The 21362-nt window shown below is 39.4% G+C and overlaps 1 protein-coding gene across 1 annotated transcript in view; it reads right to left on the bottom strand.

Moving 5' to 3' along the window:
* Nucleotides 1–14960: 14960 nt before the first annotated feature.
* grpr (gastrin-releasing peptide receptor) overlaps nt 14961–21362 on the bottom strand; it is a 65319-nt gene continuing 58917 nt past the window's right edge. The window contains exon 3 of the mRNA XM_069889921.1: nt 14961–15359. Coding sequence (XP_069746022.1) covers nt 14961–15359 — 399 coding nt within the window. The remainder of the gene's footprint in view (nt 15360–21362) is intronic.

Genomic DNA, 21362 nt, shown 5'->3' on the forward strand with positions numbered 1-21362 from the left:
AGGGTTATTTAAACATAAGTAGTTTTTAATCATATTTGAACAAGAAAACTTAATTGAACTTTAACTTATTATTTAACCTACCTAACCTACTTAATCCCCCCACTAATACTAAGTGCAGGTATGTGTAATGTATATTTAAGATTAGAAAAGTTCTTTGGATCACAGTCCAATCTCATGGGTTGTAGGCAATTCTTGTACTGTGCACAGAAATTAGCATTAACGAAGTACACCAGTCTTTGGTGCTTAACAGGCAAATGGTTACCACTTAGGAGGGTTCTTGGTGGTTTTCAGAGAGAGATTCCTTCTCAATCAGCCTTGCTGACGAAACTTTCCCCCTTCAGGGTTCTCCAGATGATCCTCTTTCTTTCAGATCATCTTTCAGATTGCCAGGCTTCCCCTTTGACCAGGCAGCCTTCCAAAGTTTACCAACTTGTCCCTCTGGAACTGATTTCTGTGACTCCTTCTCTCTCTGGTTCACACTCTCCCTCTCAGTGCAAACCTCTTCTCGCCTGCCTGCAAAGATCACATGCTCTCCCGGGCCAGCTGTATTCTGCAACCTGGTTGCTTTTTCTGCAAAAAGCACTCTGCAAAAGTCCTGTGTTTTGAAATGTGTGTGTATGAGCTGCTCTAACAATTACTTACAAACCATCTCTAAATACTCTCTCACAGTACATACTCCATATAGGTGTGATGAAAGGAAAGTTGAGATTGTTGAGTAGGTTTATATAATGTGCCCTCCACAATGTTTGAGACAAATACATTTTTTCCCTTTATTTGCCTCTCTGCTCCACAGCTTTAAATTTGTAATTAAATAATTCACATGTGATTAAAGTGCACATTCCAGATTTTATTCAAGGTTATTTGTGTGCATTTTGGCTTGACTATATGGAGATTACAGCACTTTTTACACATAGTTCCTCCATTTCAGGGTGCCATCATGTTTTGGACATATGGCTTCACATGTGTTAGCAATTACTCAGCTATGTTTAATTGTTCGTTGGTGCAGATATAAGAGAGCTAGGGTTGCTTCTAAGCTATTGATCATCTTTGGAGACTGCAGTTGCCATCTTTCAATATAAGAACCAGAGTTATGCCAGTAAAAGTCAAAGAAGCCATTATGAGGCTGAAAAACAAGAATAAAACAGTAAGAGATATTGCCAAAACCAAAATCAACAGTTTGGAACATCATTAAAAAGAAAGATCGTATTGGTGAGCACAGTTATTGCAAAGGGACTGGTAGGACAAGGAAGACCTTCACCGCTGTTGATTGAAGAATCTTCCATAATTAAGGAAAATCCCCAAACATATGTCTGACAGATCAGAAATACTCTTCAGGAGACAAATGTGGATGTGTCAATGTCTACTGTCCTCAGAAAACTTCATGAATCAAAATACAGAGGCTCAGAATCTTTAAAGGACAACAACAAAACTGATATCTATCTCAAATACATTTACTTATGCTATCTATGGAAGAACTGATGGAGCTAAATTCCCCTATTGAGCAGTTAGAAATTAAAGAAGTGATGAGTTCATTGCAAAATAATAAGGCCCAGAGGGAAGATGGCTTTCCAGCTGAATTTTAGATGGAATTTAAGGATTTATTACTTCCTTTATTTATGGATATGATCCATCAAGCTTCATTAACACTTACCTTGCCTGAATCTTTTTCTACTGCAATTACAGTAATACCAAAAAAGGAGACCCTTTAAAGACTACTTCATATCAGCCAATATCTTTATTGAATACAGATTACAAAATTATTGTGAAAGTCTTAGCTAATAGAATAAATAGACTATTACTGAAGTTAATAAATGCTGATCAAACAGATTTTGTTAAAAAGAGATTAGCAGCTGGCAATGTAGCGAGATTGTTAAATATTATTTATTTAGCACAAACAAAGGGAGATTTAAGTGTGGCAGTAGCACTAGATGCAGGAAAAGCCTTTGATAGATTGGAATGGGACTTTAAGGTACTGGAAAAAATTGGATGTGGACAATCTTTTATTAACTGGATTAAAGCATTGTATATTAGCCCAAAGACTAAGGTAATAACCAATGGACAAATTTTGGCACCATTTCATTTACAGAGGTCTAGCAGACAAGGATGTCCTTTGTTGCCAGAACTATTTGTATTAGCAATTGAACCTCTCACAGAGATAATTAGACAAAATGTATCTATTAAAGGATTCAGAATTGGTCATTAAAAACATAATATAAGTCTATTTGCAGATGATGTAATGATTTATTTGACCGAACCTGATAACCTGGTTAGAAGAATATTATGTACAAGTTATGGGTTATAAAATAAAAATGGAATAAAAGTGAAGTTATGCCATGTCAACAAAACACTCAGTTTAAATGACCAAAAAGTGGGATCAAATATTTGGGGATCAGAACAGATGATAATTTTAAGAATTTATATAAATTGAATTATTTACCTTTGCTTCATAAAGCCAAAGAAGATTAGAAGAAGTGGATGACATTGCCTATTACTTGAATTGGGGGAGTTAACAGTATAAAGATGAATATTTTTCCAAGAATTCAATATCTCTTCCAAACATTACCCATCTCAATACCTCAGAAATTTTTATGAAAATGTAATATGTCTAGATTATCGATGCAGAAATTAACATGGAAATTTCTACAATTATTATAGAGCAGCTCAAATGCAATTTATCGCATCTTTTTTTTGAAGGGGAGACTATACCGGCATGGGTTAATATAGAACTGGGAAGACTGGAGAAAAGTCAGCTGCAGCCTTTATCTACAAATGGAACTCAAGATTGAATACAGGAATTAAAGGCACACCTCTACTGAAGCATTTAATAGATATCTAGGGTAAGATAGATGGGGAAATTGAAACTAAAGGAGGAATATCACCTTATATCCCTTTATTTCAGAACAGTTTGAAAACTTTTTTATGGGGTAACAAATTCTTGAAATTATGGTCTTATAAAGGAGAGACTTATTGAAGACTGTTATGAACAAGGACAATTAATGTCCTTTACTCAAATGAGGGCTAAGTACGGAATAACTAGAAATACACTTTTTTGATATTTCCAAATAAAAAGATGTTTAAGAGACAAGTTAGGATCAGAGAGATTGTTACCCCCCCCACCCCCCCTCATGCAGTGAAGTGGAAATTCTCATTAGACCAGAGATAGTACGGAAATTTACCTCTGTAATGTACCTTCTACTACAAAGAGCAACTTGTAAACTTGGACTTTATAAATCTAAACAGAAATGGAAACAGAATTTGGGAATTACAATAGAGGAACAGACATGGATGGATTTGTGCAGAGACTGTATGTCTAATACAGTCAATGCACGATATAGATTAGTACAGTATAACTTTATGCATCAATTATATATCACGCCGTATAAGTTGCATAAAATAAAATAGGATTTATCAAATAAGTATTTTAGGTATGGTGTCAAAGAAAGTCTTTTTTTGCACTCTACATGGACATGTCCAAAAGTGAGACCTTTTTGGGTGAAAGTAAGGGAATTATTAGGACAAATTACCAGAATATCATACCCACAAAATCATGATCTATTTTTATTAGAGAATCTGGAAGGGACAAACCCTAAACTGAAACTTTCATTAAATCCAAGGAAATTTGTGAAAATAGTATTGGCACTGGCAAGAAATTGTATTGCAGTTACTTGAAGTCGGACTCATGTTTGGGGCGTTGACAGCTTATGTGCAGAAATTCAAAAGTCTATCCCGTTAGAAAAAAATTACTTATAATTTGAGGGATAAGTATAATATATATTTACAAATATGGAGCCTATACATACAAAAGATAGATATCATGGTTTAATTCTCATCTCTTCCAACCGCTGATTCCTATAACCTCACCTATTAGTGTAAATAGATGTCTCTCAGTTAAAGTCCTTGGTGCACCATGGCCTATCCTAGTACAATCCAGTAGCTTTTCTAGTTTCTTTCTTTAATATTTTACAATATAATATGAAAATGTATAAGTAATAATTGCTTTTGATTTGGTGGATTGGGGTTAGAGAGGGTTTTAGTTTTAAGTGGAGGGGGTAGATTTCCTTTTGTAGTCAGGACTAATCTGTACTAATATGATAGATGTATACAAATGATTATATACTACATTTTTGAAAATTCTAAAATAAAGTATTAAAAAAAGCAATTTAGCTACTTGGTCTATCCCTGTGATCCATAAAACACAATAAAGCTCCAGGGATTGACAGTAATAATCCACAATAGGTTACAAACATCCCAACCTGGACCTGTAGAAGCTATTCCAGCATCCAAGTTTTGGACTTTTAGAAGGACTATGGAAAATTAAGCAATTAGATTTCATGGTGATTTTACATTGTGTCCAATGAGGATTAAAGTACTCAATCTTTTTCATCACTCAAAGACATGTTCATCTATTAAATACAAACTTCACCAAGATAAGTAGGAGAATGGAGAAGGTGATGTCAATTATGTGCAATCTACTTGGGGAAGCTGGTTATGCCCTCACAGAGTCCTGAAAGGACCACCACAAAAGCCATGGAGTTGAGTGTTCTAGCTCAGCAGGTCCAGCAAAGAGCAAACTTCTATCTCAGCTGCCAGTGGATACATTGACCTCTGCTCTACACTGGACTTTGCCTTCTTCCCGAAAGTCATGCATCCTAGAATTGGAACCTGCTACTACAATGTTCAATGTAATTTCACTGCAAAGTATTGAGCAGCTGATGGTGTAGGAAGACTTCTTTCATAAGGATAAAGTAGGTTTGTTCTCCTCGGTGCAATCTTTGTGAAATGGGGAATATCTTCATGCAAGACTTTGAGGAAATTTAGATTTCTGAGATACAGCATGCCTAATGATTTCTACATGCAGCCCCCATTGTACATAGAATAAATTAACCTGTGAAATATCAAAGTAGACGAGAAATAAGCATTGAGGGAAGGCAAGTTTCAAGTTTATTGTCACAGAAAGTATGGTACAATGAGAAAGCGTGCAATCCAGCAAACCACCCATACCTAGTACAGCAATAAAAACAGAGTTAGAGTTACAGAGGTATGTTAGTACAGAGCAAAAGCAACATCACTTTGCTAGTGTAGGTTTGTTTGGGAGCGTGTTAAGAGTTAGTCAGATGCAATGTTTGCATGTGTAACATAAAGTCCTTTACTAACACCATTTTGCAGGGTTATGGTAGATGAACAAAGACAACCCCCTGCCTTTTCATGTAGGTGAGGTGAAAATGATTTCCCATGAGCAAAGAAGAGGGTATGTGACTATGTTTCTTACAGCGCGGGCCATGCAATTGTTGGGAACAACAGCTCATCTTGGGACTGGCCACATAGTAATATTACAAATCTCAAAATCTCCTACTTAAGGTAAGTCATTCTCTGTGTAGCAGAGCTGGCACAATGGTACATCATCCCACTGTGATATAGATTCAATATTTCTCTTTCCATTAGCACAACCTGACCTGCTGTGCATATCCCACAACCCTGCACCTAGCAATATTATTATGCTTCTTTGTCTGTGTTATCGTGTTCCATCTGGCCTTATTATCCCTCTTGACTCAATGACTACTCATCGACACAGCAACTTTGGCCTCACCATCAGATATTTCCTTTGTCCTATCCATCCCTCCTGCTGTGTCCTCCACAACTTAAGTTTACCTTTCTTTTAATCTCTTCTCATTTCTGTCAAAGGACATACATCTGAAATATTAACTCTTTTTATATTTCCAGATTTGTCTGACTTGGTGAGTGTTTCCAGCATTTTCATTTCAGATTTCTGACATTTGCTGTTTTTTGACTTTATAAGAAGAGCAAATATGGTCATGGATGTTAAAGATCCGACAGATTTAAAACTAACTAGTTGTATAAGGATGCCAAATGAGTGGAGAAAAGTGGTCATTGCATCAAAGATGCCCCTAAAGGCATGCAGCTTCAGGTCCTTGAGTTGTCCTTAGTAGAGTATGTAAGGAGAAATTATTCCCATTGTCTGAGATCTAAGGCCTAAGGAACCAGATGATATGGCTTTGCAATAATTAGTAAAAAACAAAAAGGAGATCCTTATCTTATTTTTATATAGGTAGCTGTTAAATGTAATTTTCCTTCCAAAAGGATGGTGCAAGAAGATTAAATTGTGACTGAGATAAAACAGTTACAGGAATACTGTAACAGTATTTGTGGGATAATTGAGAAGAGGCAGGGAGTTTAGGAAGTTTGTTCAGTGAACGAGCATGGATGCAAAAATGCAATGGGTCACCTTCATGATAACAATATGATGAGATATTTTATGATAGAGGAAGCATGGAGAAGGACATGTAGGGCAGGGCAATTGAGAACCTACCTTCTGTGCCAGGAAGGACATCTGCAGCACTTGATGCAGACGAAAGCATTGTGAAGGACTCCATACACCCCTCATGTAAACTGTTCTCCATTCTGCCATCTGGTAGCACTCGGGCCCTTATGTCCAGATTGGGCAGCAGCTTTCTCCCCCAAGCCATCAGGCTTCTGAACTCCCAGAACATTTGTGGGTAGAGTATCATGGATTGTTGCTGTATACATTTTAACATTTTAATATTTCAATGTGTTGAACTTCTATTCTAACTTATATTTGTGTAAATATGCTCTGTGATCCTGGAGAAACGCTCTCGTCTTTACCGTGTGAGCATGGTATGAATGATAAATAAAGGTGACTTGACTGTTTCCATCAGCCTATTTCCTGCCTGCTGTTAAAAATCCAGCAGCAAGCTGATGCCAGCCCCTGTTGGTGCTTGAACTAGATTTCTACTGAAGAGTGACATCCATTCAAAGCAAGAATCCATGGGAAAATTTCAGGGCAAATGTTTCCTTCGATTTATGTTTTACATTTGTGCATTAAATAATTCTACTGCTGTATTGAAGCCATGGTGTGGCTGCTTTCACAATTAATGTTTTTCAGTGCCTAAACTAAAATCCACTGATCAGCTTCATAGAGCATTATTTATTCCTTTGGAATTGTGAACAAAATAAGAGTTCAGAGGTACACTCTATGAGTTTGGGGAATGCTCCCTTTGGTAAATTCAGAAGAACATATGACCAGAAAAAAAGATTGGGGACAAAATGAGATGAGACATATTCTGTATTTGCCAAGGAACTACTTTCCAAAAGCACAAGAGGAGGAAAATGACCCATGAGTATTACTTCACCTGACATTTGTTTTATTGTGAAAACAGAGCAGCAGGCACAATGTAAACAAGAAAGCATACAAAAGCATTCTGTATCACTTCAGTGCAAACAATTTTAAAATAAAAACACACATCCCCTGCAGTGGCATTGATTCATGATTATATGTCAATGCCACCTCACTTACATGATATATACAAATGTACAAAGCAGTAAATACTTCTTGTCATTGTTTTCTAAATAATAAATTGTTTAGTGGTAATCTCTCAATATATCTTTGAGAGAGAGAGAGAGAGAGATTACGACTAAACATGACTCAAGTGTACAGTAAGTTTACTTCTTTGGAGGGAAGATGCAATTAAGGGCGAAGGATGGTTTTGCTAAGCAACGTTGCCATCAATATCATGCTACTCGACAATGAGACAATCACAGCTTCTTTAGCATTGATCTCTGTGTTAAACCACAAAGAATTAAGAGGTAAAGCAGGCACAGCGGCAACCCATGAATCACAAACGGTGAGTCTTTTTGAGTTGCACGTGACCACATAGCTCAATAACCACAGGCTAAATTTCCATATATCTGTACTTTAAATCTGGATGTTCTTCTTATAAAATGGAACTTAATAACTTTACTATAAATTTAGATCTTTTTGTTAGGTGAAAGAGTGGTTAGTATTGTTGTGTTCAATTTATACCAGAGCCTTTGCTTGCTTACACAGCATTATTCACTAAACTGAAAATAGAAGCAGTGCATGCTAGTGCCAAACAGGACAGGAAGATTATTGGAAATATGGATGTGGGAAAGGTTGAGAAGAACTGAGATGGAAAATTAATATATGTCCTGTGAGATGCTGAGTGAAATAGTTCATCTGTAGCCCATATTTCTTTGAGCAGCAGCTATAATTGTAAACTCTACAAGTGCGATGAAAGAAATTTCATATTCTCTCATGAAATGGAAAAAGACCATTTTGCCCATTAACATTATAGCAGCTCTAAGAACAATCCTTTAATTCCTATTCCCCATTTATTTCCCTGTTACTTGTTCTCATTCAAGTTCCCATTTACTGCTCCCGGACATCCAAACATCTGCCCACATCAGGAGTAATTTATAACAGTCAATTAATTGGCCAATCATGTGTTTGAGATGCAGGAAGAAACCAGAGCACAGTGAGGAAAGGACATCCAAACTCCACCCAGTCCAGGCCAGTGGAACTGAGACAGCAGCACTGCTTGCTAAATCACTGTACTGTCCATGCAATCCATTTATAACACTGTTTAAATACCAAACTAGTATTATGTTACTTCACTCTCTGAAATAGTATCTATCATCTTCCTCTGTTCCTCAGAATTTCACTGTAGAATAAAACTGCCTTTTTACACATAATTGAATTCATTTGTCACTGTCATCGAACCCCAGGAGAAAAGTCTTTGGAATAAATAAGGATTAAAAAAAGTTTGCAGTTTATGAATGAGGCTTTGGATCCCTGTGACTACAAGTAACATGGTCATTTTTATTCGCCCTTTATTTTGACCTGGAGCCTGATTTGAAGAAGATTTGTTGGAAAATAAGCCATTGGTTCATTTTATAAAACTGTTCATCTTAGGGAGATTAAGTTAGAGAGGATGGCATCTCTGTTGAAAAACATCCCTTTGCTTTGTAGTTGTCTTACATATGTTAAAAGCTTCATTGCTGAAAGTCAGAAGGCAACCCTATTAACAACGGTGAAAAGTAGCCCATCTTTCAAACAGGAATTTTGCTCAATGTGAAATATTATCAGGCTGAGAGCAGGCAAAGCTCATAGTGTTCCCATTTCCATGAAACACCAGTTAAATTTGCACTGTATTATAAACAGGCTCAATTAAGTTATGGTAGATAGTTTTGGAGGGGGCTTCTCTGCAAATGGACTTACACGTGGGGAGGAAGGAAAGGAGTTCTGTTGTGGAAAATGGAAATGTGTCAGCTTTGGTCACATACCTAGTTCAGGAACAGGCAATGAAAAGGTTCCTTCACACTTTTGCAATGGTGATTTGTATCAAAATGGTGCACAAGTTAAACACTCTCACTTTCTGTATGAGTTTTTAGTGAAGCTACAAAGTTCTATGTCAATAATTATTAAACAGTAGATAGTCATGTAATGACAACTGAAACTCATAAGACTTATGTAGGCACAATTATAAAGGAAAAACATTTCCAACACCTCATAATGGACACTGAGTCTGATTGACACATTTAGAAAGGTAACCGATTGCATTGAGTTAGCTTTCTTAATGTGAAGGTGACAAAGATGGAGAGACATAGAAAGACATTTTTTGAGCTGCAAACACTGCCATATATGATGGATGAAAATTCAAGAGTAATAAGGAAAGGAATGAGAAAATCTCCCTTCATGATTCTGATGATCACTTATCAGGTTCCAGGCATTGTACCCCTGTTTGTCACCCATCCAGTAGCTGTGTCCACCTCCCCCTCCCTGGATCCAACTGATATTTTTTTTCCTGTCTATCAGCCATCTGCCTCGGTCTCCCAACTCCATCTTTTCCCTTCCTCACCATCTCCCCACAGATGCTGCTTGACTTGCTGAGTTTCTCCAGCAGGTTGCTTTTTGCAAAAGAATTCAGTTCTCTGGAATTATGGGCTGGAGGATGATGCAGAAATAGAAAATGATTAGGCCAATGGGCAAATGGAAACTTTTGACACCTTAAAGAAGTGAGTCTCATATGAATAGGATCCTAAACCTTGGTGCTAGTTGATCTTTCTTTTCAGTGCAATCCTGTACTCTGTAATTGTTCTCTTTACATGTCTGTATGAATGTTAGAGATAACCTTTCAGATAGCTCACAGAAGAACCCTTTTCATTCTAGGTATTTTGTAAGAAATAAACTTATCAACAATCCCTCTAGTTTCAGCAAACCATCTGTCTCCTAATTCCTGAAATGAATGTACCATCCCAGTAAATCTATATCCAAAATTACGCTATCCTCCATTAGTATGACACTTAGAAACTTCTCAATGTGATCTAGCCAAGGTTTTATAATCAGTAATAGTATGACTTGTGTACAAGTCCTCTTGGTTTGAGGGCCAGCACTTCATTACTGAGCATGATTACTTGTATTATTTGTCCTCAAATCGCTTTGGAGCAAACACCTCTCTTTCCTGCTTATCACCTTTGGAATTTTTTTTTTGCTTTACAAACCCATAAAAAAATTTTAGACTGGGGATCTGGGGAGTTTGAGAGTGTGATTGAGGAACAAGAAGGTGAGAAGAGACAAAGGCAAATAAAGAAGAGAAAAATAATTAGAAATTGAGATAATAAGGTGATATTCAAAATATGCATGCATCTGGAGGAAACTGATGATACTCAAGTGTAGCAAAGATTAGAATAAATTTATCAGCAGAGAATATGGGAAGGATTGATTTAAGAAAAAATATTCTGAGTCCTATGGTGGCACAGTTGATTTGCACCCTGGATGGGATCAGAGCTCAGGCAAATTAAGCTAACAACTAGACTTGGGACTAAAGCTGACTCATTTCATTGAGGATCCACAGTGACAACAGTGATATGTCATTAATTATTCAGACAGAGGACCACACAATTTATGTCATCCAACACCTCCTGCCTTACTTCAGAAAAAGTGCTCAAACTTCAAGTATGGATTGTATTTTCTACACCCTGGACACTTGCAGGATATACATCCTTCAGACTTCCAGAAAATGATCGGTTCAGTTTAACCTTCACTGTTGCACCTTTCTATGAAATTCAGAGATCCAAATTGAAAATGACAGCATTATTCCTTTGGTTGCTAGTGGTTGCAAAATTCAGCAAAACCAAATGTACAAACATCGATATCACAAACTCCATGAATGCATCATTTTCTAAACATATTTCAATCAAATACACACAATTTACTTACAATTACCATATTAGTCATTTGCAACAAATATATAGATTGAAATTACTTATTGGCAAGCAAATTAGTGTTTTAGACAAGCTTATTAATTGAAAATTGAACATGCATATAGGTGAAAAACACAATGCTGGAGAACCTCAGCTGGTCAAACTGTACTTTATAGAGCATAAGATAAAGATACGTAACCAACGTATACTCTATTGGTTATGTATCTTTATCTTTGCTCTATAAAGTACACCGATTGACGTGCTGAGGTTCTTCAGCATTTGTTTTCACTCTAACCACGCTACTGCAGACTTTCATGTTTTACTTATGCATACAGGTGAATTTACATATAGTGTACTTGAACAGGCACAGATTTGAGAATTGAAATCAAAATGATATTGTGTAGTATTCCATAGATAACAGTGTAAACTATCAAAAAATGCAAAGTATCAATAATTGATTTACTAAAAACTTAAAATGATGTAATTAACAAGAATTTTTTTTGGCTGGTGCAAAATATCCAACTGTCAAATTTAGGAATTTGAAATTTATTTTGCAAAGTGATGGGGAAGCTTCAGAACTCACAAGGCACAAAAACACAAGAAAGTTTTGAAGGGCTTCTTCACAAAACACTAACATTTTTTCCATTGCATATTGCCCTTTTGCAATGTATTGGAAGTGAGACAGAGAAAACCTGTTTTAAATCTTGAATGAATATTATTGAGGATGCTTTGATGGCCATTATTTTGCAGTGTGATGTGCCTCTCACACTTATGACTGGCGATCAATTTGTGAGATCCTTAAACTAAGTTATTTCTAGGATCCTAAACCAAAGTTTGTCCAGAATAGGTTTTCAGTGTGATTAATTATCTGAGTGACTTAAATATACCTAGGGAGTGAAATATTAAGGATTTCTGAATTACTACAATTATGCATTGGAGGATGATAATCCATTATTGAGCTCCAATGAGTATTACAACACTATTGAACAGATCAGGCAGAAACCCTCTGAAAATGCTAGAGGCATGATACTGGAATGGAAATTACAGGTTTGTATGTTATCAGTCAGGCATAGCATGTTTGAAATTGTTAATTTATAACACAATTAAAAATAATTCTGATAGAATATGCTTCTCCACTGGCTATTCAGCAGGCTTGAATTTGGAACATTCATTTATGACAATATAAAGTTTACAAAGCATGTCACAATGACAGAGTTGTATCTTCCAGATTTTCCATCAGTAAACCCTTTAGAAATATTAATCATCTTTAATTTCCAAATTCTCAACAGTGATTTCATTAATTACCTTATTCAATGTTACTTGAGATTTTATATTTGGGATCTGTCAGAGTTTTATGCAATCTTTACCAACGAGTAAAAGCGAAGAATGCCCTTTAAATTTTAGATCCATCTATATCTAATAGAGGTGCCCACTAATTGTTCAGCATATAGAGATGCCCTTTGCATGGCTGAGTTTACATAACATACATGCTTTTTTTTCCATGATTAAAACCCAATGAATAGCAGGGGATGGTAATGACCATACATCTTCCTCAGTGTAAATTGATTTTGTTTATAGAAAGGCATGTCCCTATACAATTTGATTTGCACCCCATTAATGAAAAAATATGAATTAATATAGTTCATTCATTCATTCTGCCAATATTCTATCCATTTATTTAAGTCAAGTTTACTTCAGTCTGATTAAAACTAATTTAAATAAATGTTACTTCAAGTGAATTGTGGGAAATTTTTAATATTTGCAAGCAACATTAAAAGAAATGAGCAGCATTGTGAGTGGATGTGAACTTTAATTTGCTGATGGAGCTCATAGTCCTTGCAAATCTGCTGTGGGAAAGTGGTAGTTGGAGGTAATTTTTTTTCTCTGGTAAATTTGTGGAGCCATTACTTGTTTAAAGTGAGGATAACCTTCAAGTTCAAAACATCCTATAGCATAACTTAAGGGACAGAATCTCCGAAAAGTAACAAAGATTGCACTGAAATTGATGGATGATCAAAATAGGATGTCCAAAATGCTGGGAAAGATCCATTGCATTTCCCATTGGCAGTGAGAATCCACCAAGGTTCTTGGTTTCACTAGCACAAGTTTTAGTTGATACTGATCCCATTCTCCAGAAGAAAATATGGTTGCATTTATGTTCCGATGGACTGACCAGAATAGATTGAAGTCTGGTTTGATTGGTCCTGTCATTGTTATCCTCCAAGTGATATGGCAGAACAGTTTTGTCTTTTGCTGAACTAACAAAGATATTCAACTATTATCACAGGCCCAGATAGTCTTCTCTGAAATGTTATCCTCGTGATATATTTTTAAAAATATATTTATGATTTAGAGATATCTCTGCTCCTGCTTTGACACAACACTTCCATCTGCCTCAACAGTAAATTAGTATTTGATAGAAAAGTTAAGTATTCTGAAGTATGGTTTCATACCAGAGACGATAACTATTTATATTTTCTATTGTCTGCCAGTGGAAAAATCTATCTGTTTAATTTAAGAAAATGTTTTCTTATAGCCTTATACTCATAGCCTTAACAACTTGGCATATCTCCCTACTCAAAAATTCCTCCTTCTTACAATGGGTATACTTCACATGCTCATTACTGGATACAGACCATAGTCAAACTTCCTTAAGTCACCCTTGGAGATGTACCACAGGAGCTCCTCAATAGAATTCCACATGCTCTTGCCTTACCTTCAAGACAGCACTCCTCTCTTATATAACACAACCTTGAAGTAAAACAAAATAAGATTCTGAAATAACCATGATCCATTCTATTTCTTTCCAATTATATCGCTGTTTTTCTCTTGAAATCAGAAAATCTTACTGGATGCCTTTAAATGTCTCCTACCCAGCTGGCACACCAGCAGATGCCCATCCTTCACTGATAAAAGTAAACCCTTGAGAGTTAGTGTGATTTTGACTAAGGGGCCATCATGAATGAGCTCTTTCCCAACTCATGGTCAATGCAAGATTATTTTTACAGTGGAGGAAGCTGGATGGCAATCAGGGGCTACCTCCATTACAGGCACATGTATAATAAGGTGGTTCCTATTTACAGTGAGCACAAAAAACCTTGCTCAGTGAAGTTACTTTCACTTTTACAGTTCTCTTGGGGAGACAACACCAGAGTTCATCACAACTATCGATGCCCTTTATTGATGCCACCCTTTATCTTGCTTGTTTGGGGGCAACATTTATAGATAGCAGTCTATCCTTAGACATGCATGCCAAAAACATGATAATAGTCTGTTTCACTCCATAAGTGATACTTGATTCTATTGATGTTAATGGAACTGAATTTCTGAGTATAAATACGTAGCCTTCTACAATACAAGTCAAATGATAACAAATTTATACCTGGCTACAAATTAGGAACTCCTGGATAGTACACATCCCATCATTCAATAGCACTATGCCAAAGTACCATCCAACATAATGTACATACCTGATTTACCACAGCATCAGCTATCATTTATCTATCTAATTTGTTCATAAATTCCTTATCTAGTCCATGCTTTAATGGAATACCAAAAATGTCCTTCTGAAATAATGTTGCAAAGTCATTTATTGCCTCTTGCAATTTGCCCTGAGAGATAGTCTGGCAAAACCACTACTGTTGTGCCATATCTTTGGTACACCATTCGTTCCCTGATGGCTTCCCTGTTAATAAGGAGCACCTACTGCATATCAAGACTATTTCCAACACCTAAAAATAAACTGCTTTAATCCAAATTATTCTGGAAAAATCTCAACTGAAACCTATGGTACTGAGTCCCCACATTCTTCCGCTGATCCAAAGATTCTTCTTCCTTCTCTTCAGAGACTGGCATTCCTTGGGCATGACCATGATTGAAAGTGCAGAAAATACCTTGTCTAATAGTGCTATCTGGCACCCTTATACGTTACCTTCTTGGTGAGCAAAATTCCCATTGATTAGACTGAAGCTTCCCACTGAGTGGTTAGTACTTTTGAGGGATGTCATCCGTGAAGCTGTGGTGCTCTTGCCCATGCTAGTTGATCGAACAAGCAGATGGCTCCTGCAGCAAAACAAATTATTGTTGAATTGCTTTCTGAAGGTCTTGCTTAGCAGATAGAGGGCAAAAGGATTGACACAGGAGTTGCTGAAAGCCAGTATCCTGGCGCAAATGCTGCCAACCAAGTGGACCAAGGAGATGTCCACCTGTCTGTAATGGAAGGAGCGGTACAGGTAGATGATGTGACTGGGGAGCCAGCTTACAGCAAAGAAACCCACAAACACCAGGACTGTCTTTGCAAGTCTTTTCCTGGATTCCATCTGTGAATAAAATTAAACAGAAAGATTGAAACTTTCTAGAGTAACATCAATTAGTGCAAAACTTAATGCTATAATAAATATTTAACACGATTGCCAGTATATTAATTAAAGTTACATAAGATAAGTCAAAATGAAGCAATAGAACAACTTGTTTCCTATCTCAGCTGGAACCACATTACAATTTGTAGAGCCCCCTTTGAGTCAAGCATATCCTCAACATATTTGTGAACTATAGAGGATTTATTCATCATGGGGAATTTTCCATCACATCTTTTAACATGAATGGTATTGTGCAACTCTGATATAACCTGTCTAACCAGCTACTGCCTCATTGCTTCAATGTTGAAGGCTTCTTTTTAATTTTTCACACTATGAACCATATTAACCAAAATACACACAAACATTTCCCTCTTGAATATACACAGTGTCATTTTCTCCCCTTTTTCTTCCCTCCCTCCTTCCCACTCCCCTCCCTACCCATTAAACAATGTCATCACACAATGAAAATAAACAAGAAAATTGTGTCATCTACTGTTACACACTGGGTCAGTTCATTTTGTCTTCTCATTCTGTCACTTTAGCGGGTAGAGGTCTGCGGTAGGCCCTCTCTGTTGTGTTCCATGTACGGTTCCCAAATTTGTTCGAATACTGTGATGTTATTTCTTAAATTATATGTTATTCTTTCCAATTGAATACATTTCTGTGTACCATTGCTGTATTCTCAGGCTCTCTTCTGATTTCCAGGTTGACATTATACATTTTTTTGCTACAGCTAAGGCTATCATAATAAATCTTTTTTGTGTTTCATCCAAATTGAGGCCTAGTTCTTTACTTCTTATATTACTTAGAAGAAAAATCTCTGGATTTTTTGGTATGTTGCTTTTTGTGATTTTATTTAATACCTGATTTAGATCTTCCCAAAACTTTTCCACTTTCTCGCATGCCCAAATTGCATGTACTGTTGTTCCCATTTCCTTCTTACAGCGAAAACATCTATCTGATACTGTTGGGTCCCATTGATTTAACTTTTGGGGTGTGGTATATAGACTTGATCCTGCCTTCCGGTGCTGTCAATGTGAGGCTAACAAGTTCTCATTATGATTACTAGGGTTTCCTGTGATATCCCAAAGATGTGTGGGTTGGTAGGCTAAGTGATTTGTGTTTAATTTTATAATTTACTGATGAACCTGAAGGCAATAAATGGAAATGTGGGGAGAACAGTACAGGATTTATGCAGGATCAGTGTTATTGGGTGCTTGATGGTCAGGGCAGACTCGGTGTGCTGAATGACCAATTTTGGTGCTTACGAGACTATGTCTAGAGTGTAGAACAGGGAGTTGGACTGTTGAAAATGACCCAGCCTGAATTTTTTTTATCCTTATTTGTTTCCCATCTCTACTGGACCACAATCCCATTTGAAGAGCTTTCCTTTTAGTCAAATTCTCCTTTAAACCCTGGAGATGCAGTAGAAAATGAAAGACAGAAATAAGATGGCTTTGCAGAAGTTTCCAGTGGAACACACTGTTGATTGACTCTGGCCACAGAGAAGCATAGGTGAGTGTGGACAGAGGTGAGATCTGAAGAGCCAAATTCTGCTCACATTGCTGAAATCTAGATATTTGAACAGAGACCAATGCAAATGTAAAGATGAGAATTTTTAAAAATCTGCAATTAAAATGGCAATTGCAAGTTGCATCACAAGTTCGAGATGTGAGTTGAGTTACACAAGTCCAGAGTTGATGGGCATTGAGCAATAAAAGCCTGGATTTAGGTGAGATAAAAGGAAACCTACCTTCATTGGCTAAATCGCTGATAACCCAAGATTTAAGATCAAAATGAAGATGTTAAAAAAATAACAGTTTTAGGTTCTACTTTTAAGATTTGCAAAACATGACTTTATAGGATGGAGCATACAGATTCAAATAGTAGCCCAGAAAAGAGAATTGGTTGAAGAATAAAGATATTGTGGAGAAGGCACGAGAATGGGGCTGAAGAGGAATGTAAATCAGCCGTGATGGAATGGCGAGGCAGACTCGATAGGCCGAATGTCCTAATTCGGGTGCTATGTCTTCTGGTCTAATGGTCTTGTAAGGGAAGAACGTGGAAATAACTGGATCGCTCTTTAAAAAAGTCAAAGCAAACTTATTAGTGTGATTGGTTTCTTTTGTGCTCTACTATTCTGTGACTACAAATGCAAAATAAAGCAATCTTCCATCTTCTAGTAAAGATTTTAATTACCATGTGTTCTTACGTATAGTTACAGTAAAAAAAAAATCGGGTTCAAGTGGTACTCAATCATTCATTAGAAAAAACGGAGATCTCTAAATTGTTCAACTTTCTTTCTTGATAAGTTAATAACTACACGTAATGCTATAAGAGTGTCAGAATTTCTTCTTTAGCAGCACTTTTCTTATTGAAACCAGGCACTATTCAAAACTTTTATTTCACACCCTATGCATTTGGCCCATATCTTTCTGAACTCTTTCTATCCATGTACCTATCTCAATGTCTTTTAAACGTTGTAATTGTACTCACCTCAACCATTTTCTCGGATGGCTCATCCCATAAATGCACCATCCTCTGTGTGGGAAAAACTGTTCCTCAGGTCCCATTTAAACCTTACCCCTCTCACCTTAAACCTATGCCTACTGGAATTTTCTACCCTGGAAAAAAAGAAGGGGTTTGATGTTGAGTTATTGTGGCCAAATTGGGGAAGTGTTCCATTTCTCACCATCTTGACCAGTGGCAGTTTTCAACCAGTTACTGTGCAAGAAAAGCAAAAATAGGATTGTTTCTAGCTATCTATCTCTCTGTTTGTTTGTTTGTTTGTTTGTTTGTCTGTCCATTTATTTATTTGTTTGCTTATCTATTTATATATGTCTGTCTATCCACCTGTCTGGCTAGTTATTTATTTATTTATTCATCTACCTATCTCTCTCTCTCTCTATCTAGGTATCCATCTATCTAGCTAGGTATTTAGCTATCCATCTATCTATCTGTTTATTTATGGTTATCTTTATATTCATTTATTTATCTGTTTATCTATTTATCTGACTTTGTCTTTGTGTTTATTCATCCTGCGACATCTAGTGTTGAAACTAAGAAGTGCTGGGCAATTTATTGTTAGAGACCAAGGTGTAACGAGTTACTTAGAAATGGGCAACAGGTCATAGTTGGCCTGTGAGCTGTAGTTTGGCCACCCTTCATCTTGACTGTTCATGATATGTTTCTACTAGTTTTACACTGCTTTGGAGATGACTAGCAGCTGAGGTGGGTGATAGGAGGAGGTATCCAATTTCTCCCTCATTCCACTACCTGGTGTTGACTGCTTTACATGGATGTGCTATCAATGGCATGAACACATATTGTATTTCCAATTCCATGGCTGGTTCATCAAGATCTGTTTAATTTTCCCTAGCTCCAAAACTCCAATAGGTAAAAATGCCTGATCAGCTTCAATGTTTACAAGAAATCTTGCCATCTATTGTGCCTTGTCTACTTCCCAATCAGCACTATTGCTTTGCAGAGGCCAAGACCAGGCTAGGACACAGAGGCCAAGACCAGGCTAGGACACAGAGGCCAAGACCAGGCTAGGACACAGAGGCCAAGACCAGGCTAGGACACAGAGGCCAAGACCAGGCTAGGACACAGAGGCCAAGACCAGGCTAGGACACAGAGGCCAAGACCAGGCTAGGACACAGAGGCCAAGACCAGGCTAGGACACAGAGGCCAAGACCAGGCTAGGACACAGAGGCCAAGACCAGGCTAGGACACAGAGGCCAAGACCAGGCTAGGACACAGAGGCCAAGACCAGGCTAGGACACAGAGGCCAAGACCAGGCTAGGACACAGAGGCCAAGACCAGGCTAGGACACAGAGGCCAAGACCAGGCTAGGACACAGAGGCCAAGACCAGGCTAGGACACAGAGGCCAAGACCAGGCTAGGACACAGAGGCCAAGACCAGGCTAGGACACAGAGGCCAAGACCAGGCTAGGACACAGAGGCCAAGACCAGGCTAGGACACAGAGGCCAAGACCAGGCTAGGACACAGAGGCCAAGACCAGGCTAGGACACAGAGGCCAAGACCAGGCTAGGACACAGAGGCCAAGACCAGGCTAGGACACAGAGGCCAAGACCAGGCTAGGACACAGAGGCCAAGACCAGGCTAGGACACAGAGGCCAAGACCAGGCTAGGACACAGAGGCCAAGACCAGGCTAGGACACAGAGGCCAAGACCAGGCTAGGACACAGAGGCCAAGACCAGGCTAGGACACAGAGGCCAAGACCAGGCTAGGACACAGAGGCCAAGACCAGGCTAGGACACAGAGGCCAAGACCAGGCTAGGACACAGAGGCCAAGACCAGGCTAGGACACAGAGGCCAAGACCAGGCTAGGACACAGAGGCCAAGACCAGGCTAGGACACAGAGGCCAAGACCAGGCTAGGACACAGAGGCCAAGACCAGGCTAGGACACAGAGGCCAAGACCAGGCTAGGACACAGAGGCCAAGACCAGGCTAGGACACAGAGGCCAAGACCAGGCTAGGACACAGAGGCCAAGACCAGGCTAGGACACAGAGGCCAAGACCAGGCTAGGACACAGAGGCCAAGACCAGGCTAGGACACAGAGGCCAAGACCAGGCTAGGACACAGAGGCCAAGACCAGGCTAGGACACAGAGGCCAAGACCAGGCTAGGACACAGAGGCCAAGACCAGGCTAGGACACAGAGGCCAAGACCAGGCTAGGACACAGAGGCCAAGACCAGGCTAGGACACAGAGGCCAAGACCAGGCTAGGACACAGAGGCCAAGACCAGGCTAGGACACAGAGGCCAAGACCAGGCTAGGACACAGAGGCCAAGACCAGGCTAGGACACAGAGGCCAAGACCAGGCTAGGACACAGAGGCCAAGACCAGGCTAGGACACAGAGGCCAAGACCAGGCTAGGACACAGAGGCCAAGACCAGGCTAGGACACAGAGGCCAAGACCAGGCTAGGACACAGAGGCCAAGACCAGGCTAGGACACAGAGGCCAAGACCAGGCTAGGACACAGAGGCCAAGACCAGGCTAGGACACAGAGGCCAAGACCAGGCTAGGACACAGAGGCCAAGACCAGGCTAGGACACAGAGGCCAAGACCAGGCTAGGACACAGAGGCCAAGACCAGGCTAGGACACAGAGGCCAAGACCAGGCTAGGACACAGAGGCCAAGACCAGGCTAGGACACAGAGGCCAAGACCAGGCTAGGACACAGAGGCCAAGACCAGGCTAGGACACAGAGGCCAAGACCAGGCTAGGACACAGAGGCCAAGACCAGGCTAGGACACAGAGGCCAAGACCAGGCTAGGACACAGAGGCCAAGACCAGGCTAGGACACAGAGGCCAAGACCAGGCTAGGACACAGAGGCCAAGACCAGGCTAGGACACAGAGGCCAAGACCAGGCTAGGACACAGAGGCCAAGACCAGGCTAGGACACAGAGGCCAAGACCAGGCTAGGACACAGAGGCCAAGACCAGGCTAGGACACAGAGGCCAAGACCAGGCTAGGACACAGAGGCCAAGACCAGGCTAGGACACAGAGGCCAAGACCAGGCTAGGACACAGAGGCCAAGACCAGGCTAGGACACAGAGGCCAAGACCAGGCTAGGACACAGAGGCCAAGACCAGGCTAGGACACAGAGGCCAAGACCAGGCTAGGACACAGAGGCCAAGACCAGGCTAGGACACAGAGGCCAAGACCAGGCTAGGACACAGAGGCCAAGACCAGGCTAGGACACAGAGGCCAAGACCAGGCTAGGACACAGAGGCCAAGACCAGGCTAGGACACAGAGGCCAAGACCAGGCTAGGACACAGAGGCCAAGACCAGGCTAGGACACAGAGGCCAAGACCAGGCTAGGACACAGAGGCCAAGACCAGGCTAGGACACAGAGGCCAAGACCAGGCTAGGACACAGAGGCCAAGACCAGGCTAGGACACAGAGGCCAAGACCAGGCTAGGACACAGAG

Source organism: Narcine bancroftii, chromosome 7, assembly GCF_036971445.1.
Source record: "Narcine bancroftii isolate sNarBan1 chromosome 7, sNarBan1.hap1, whole genome shotgun sequence".
NCBI classification, from domain to species: domain Eukaryota; kingdom Metazoa; phylum Chordata; class Chondrichthyes; order Torpediniformes; family Narcinidae; genus Narcine; species Narcine bancroftii.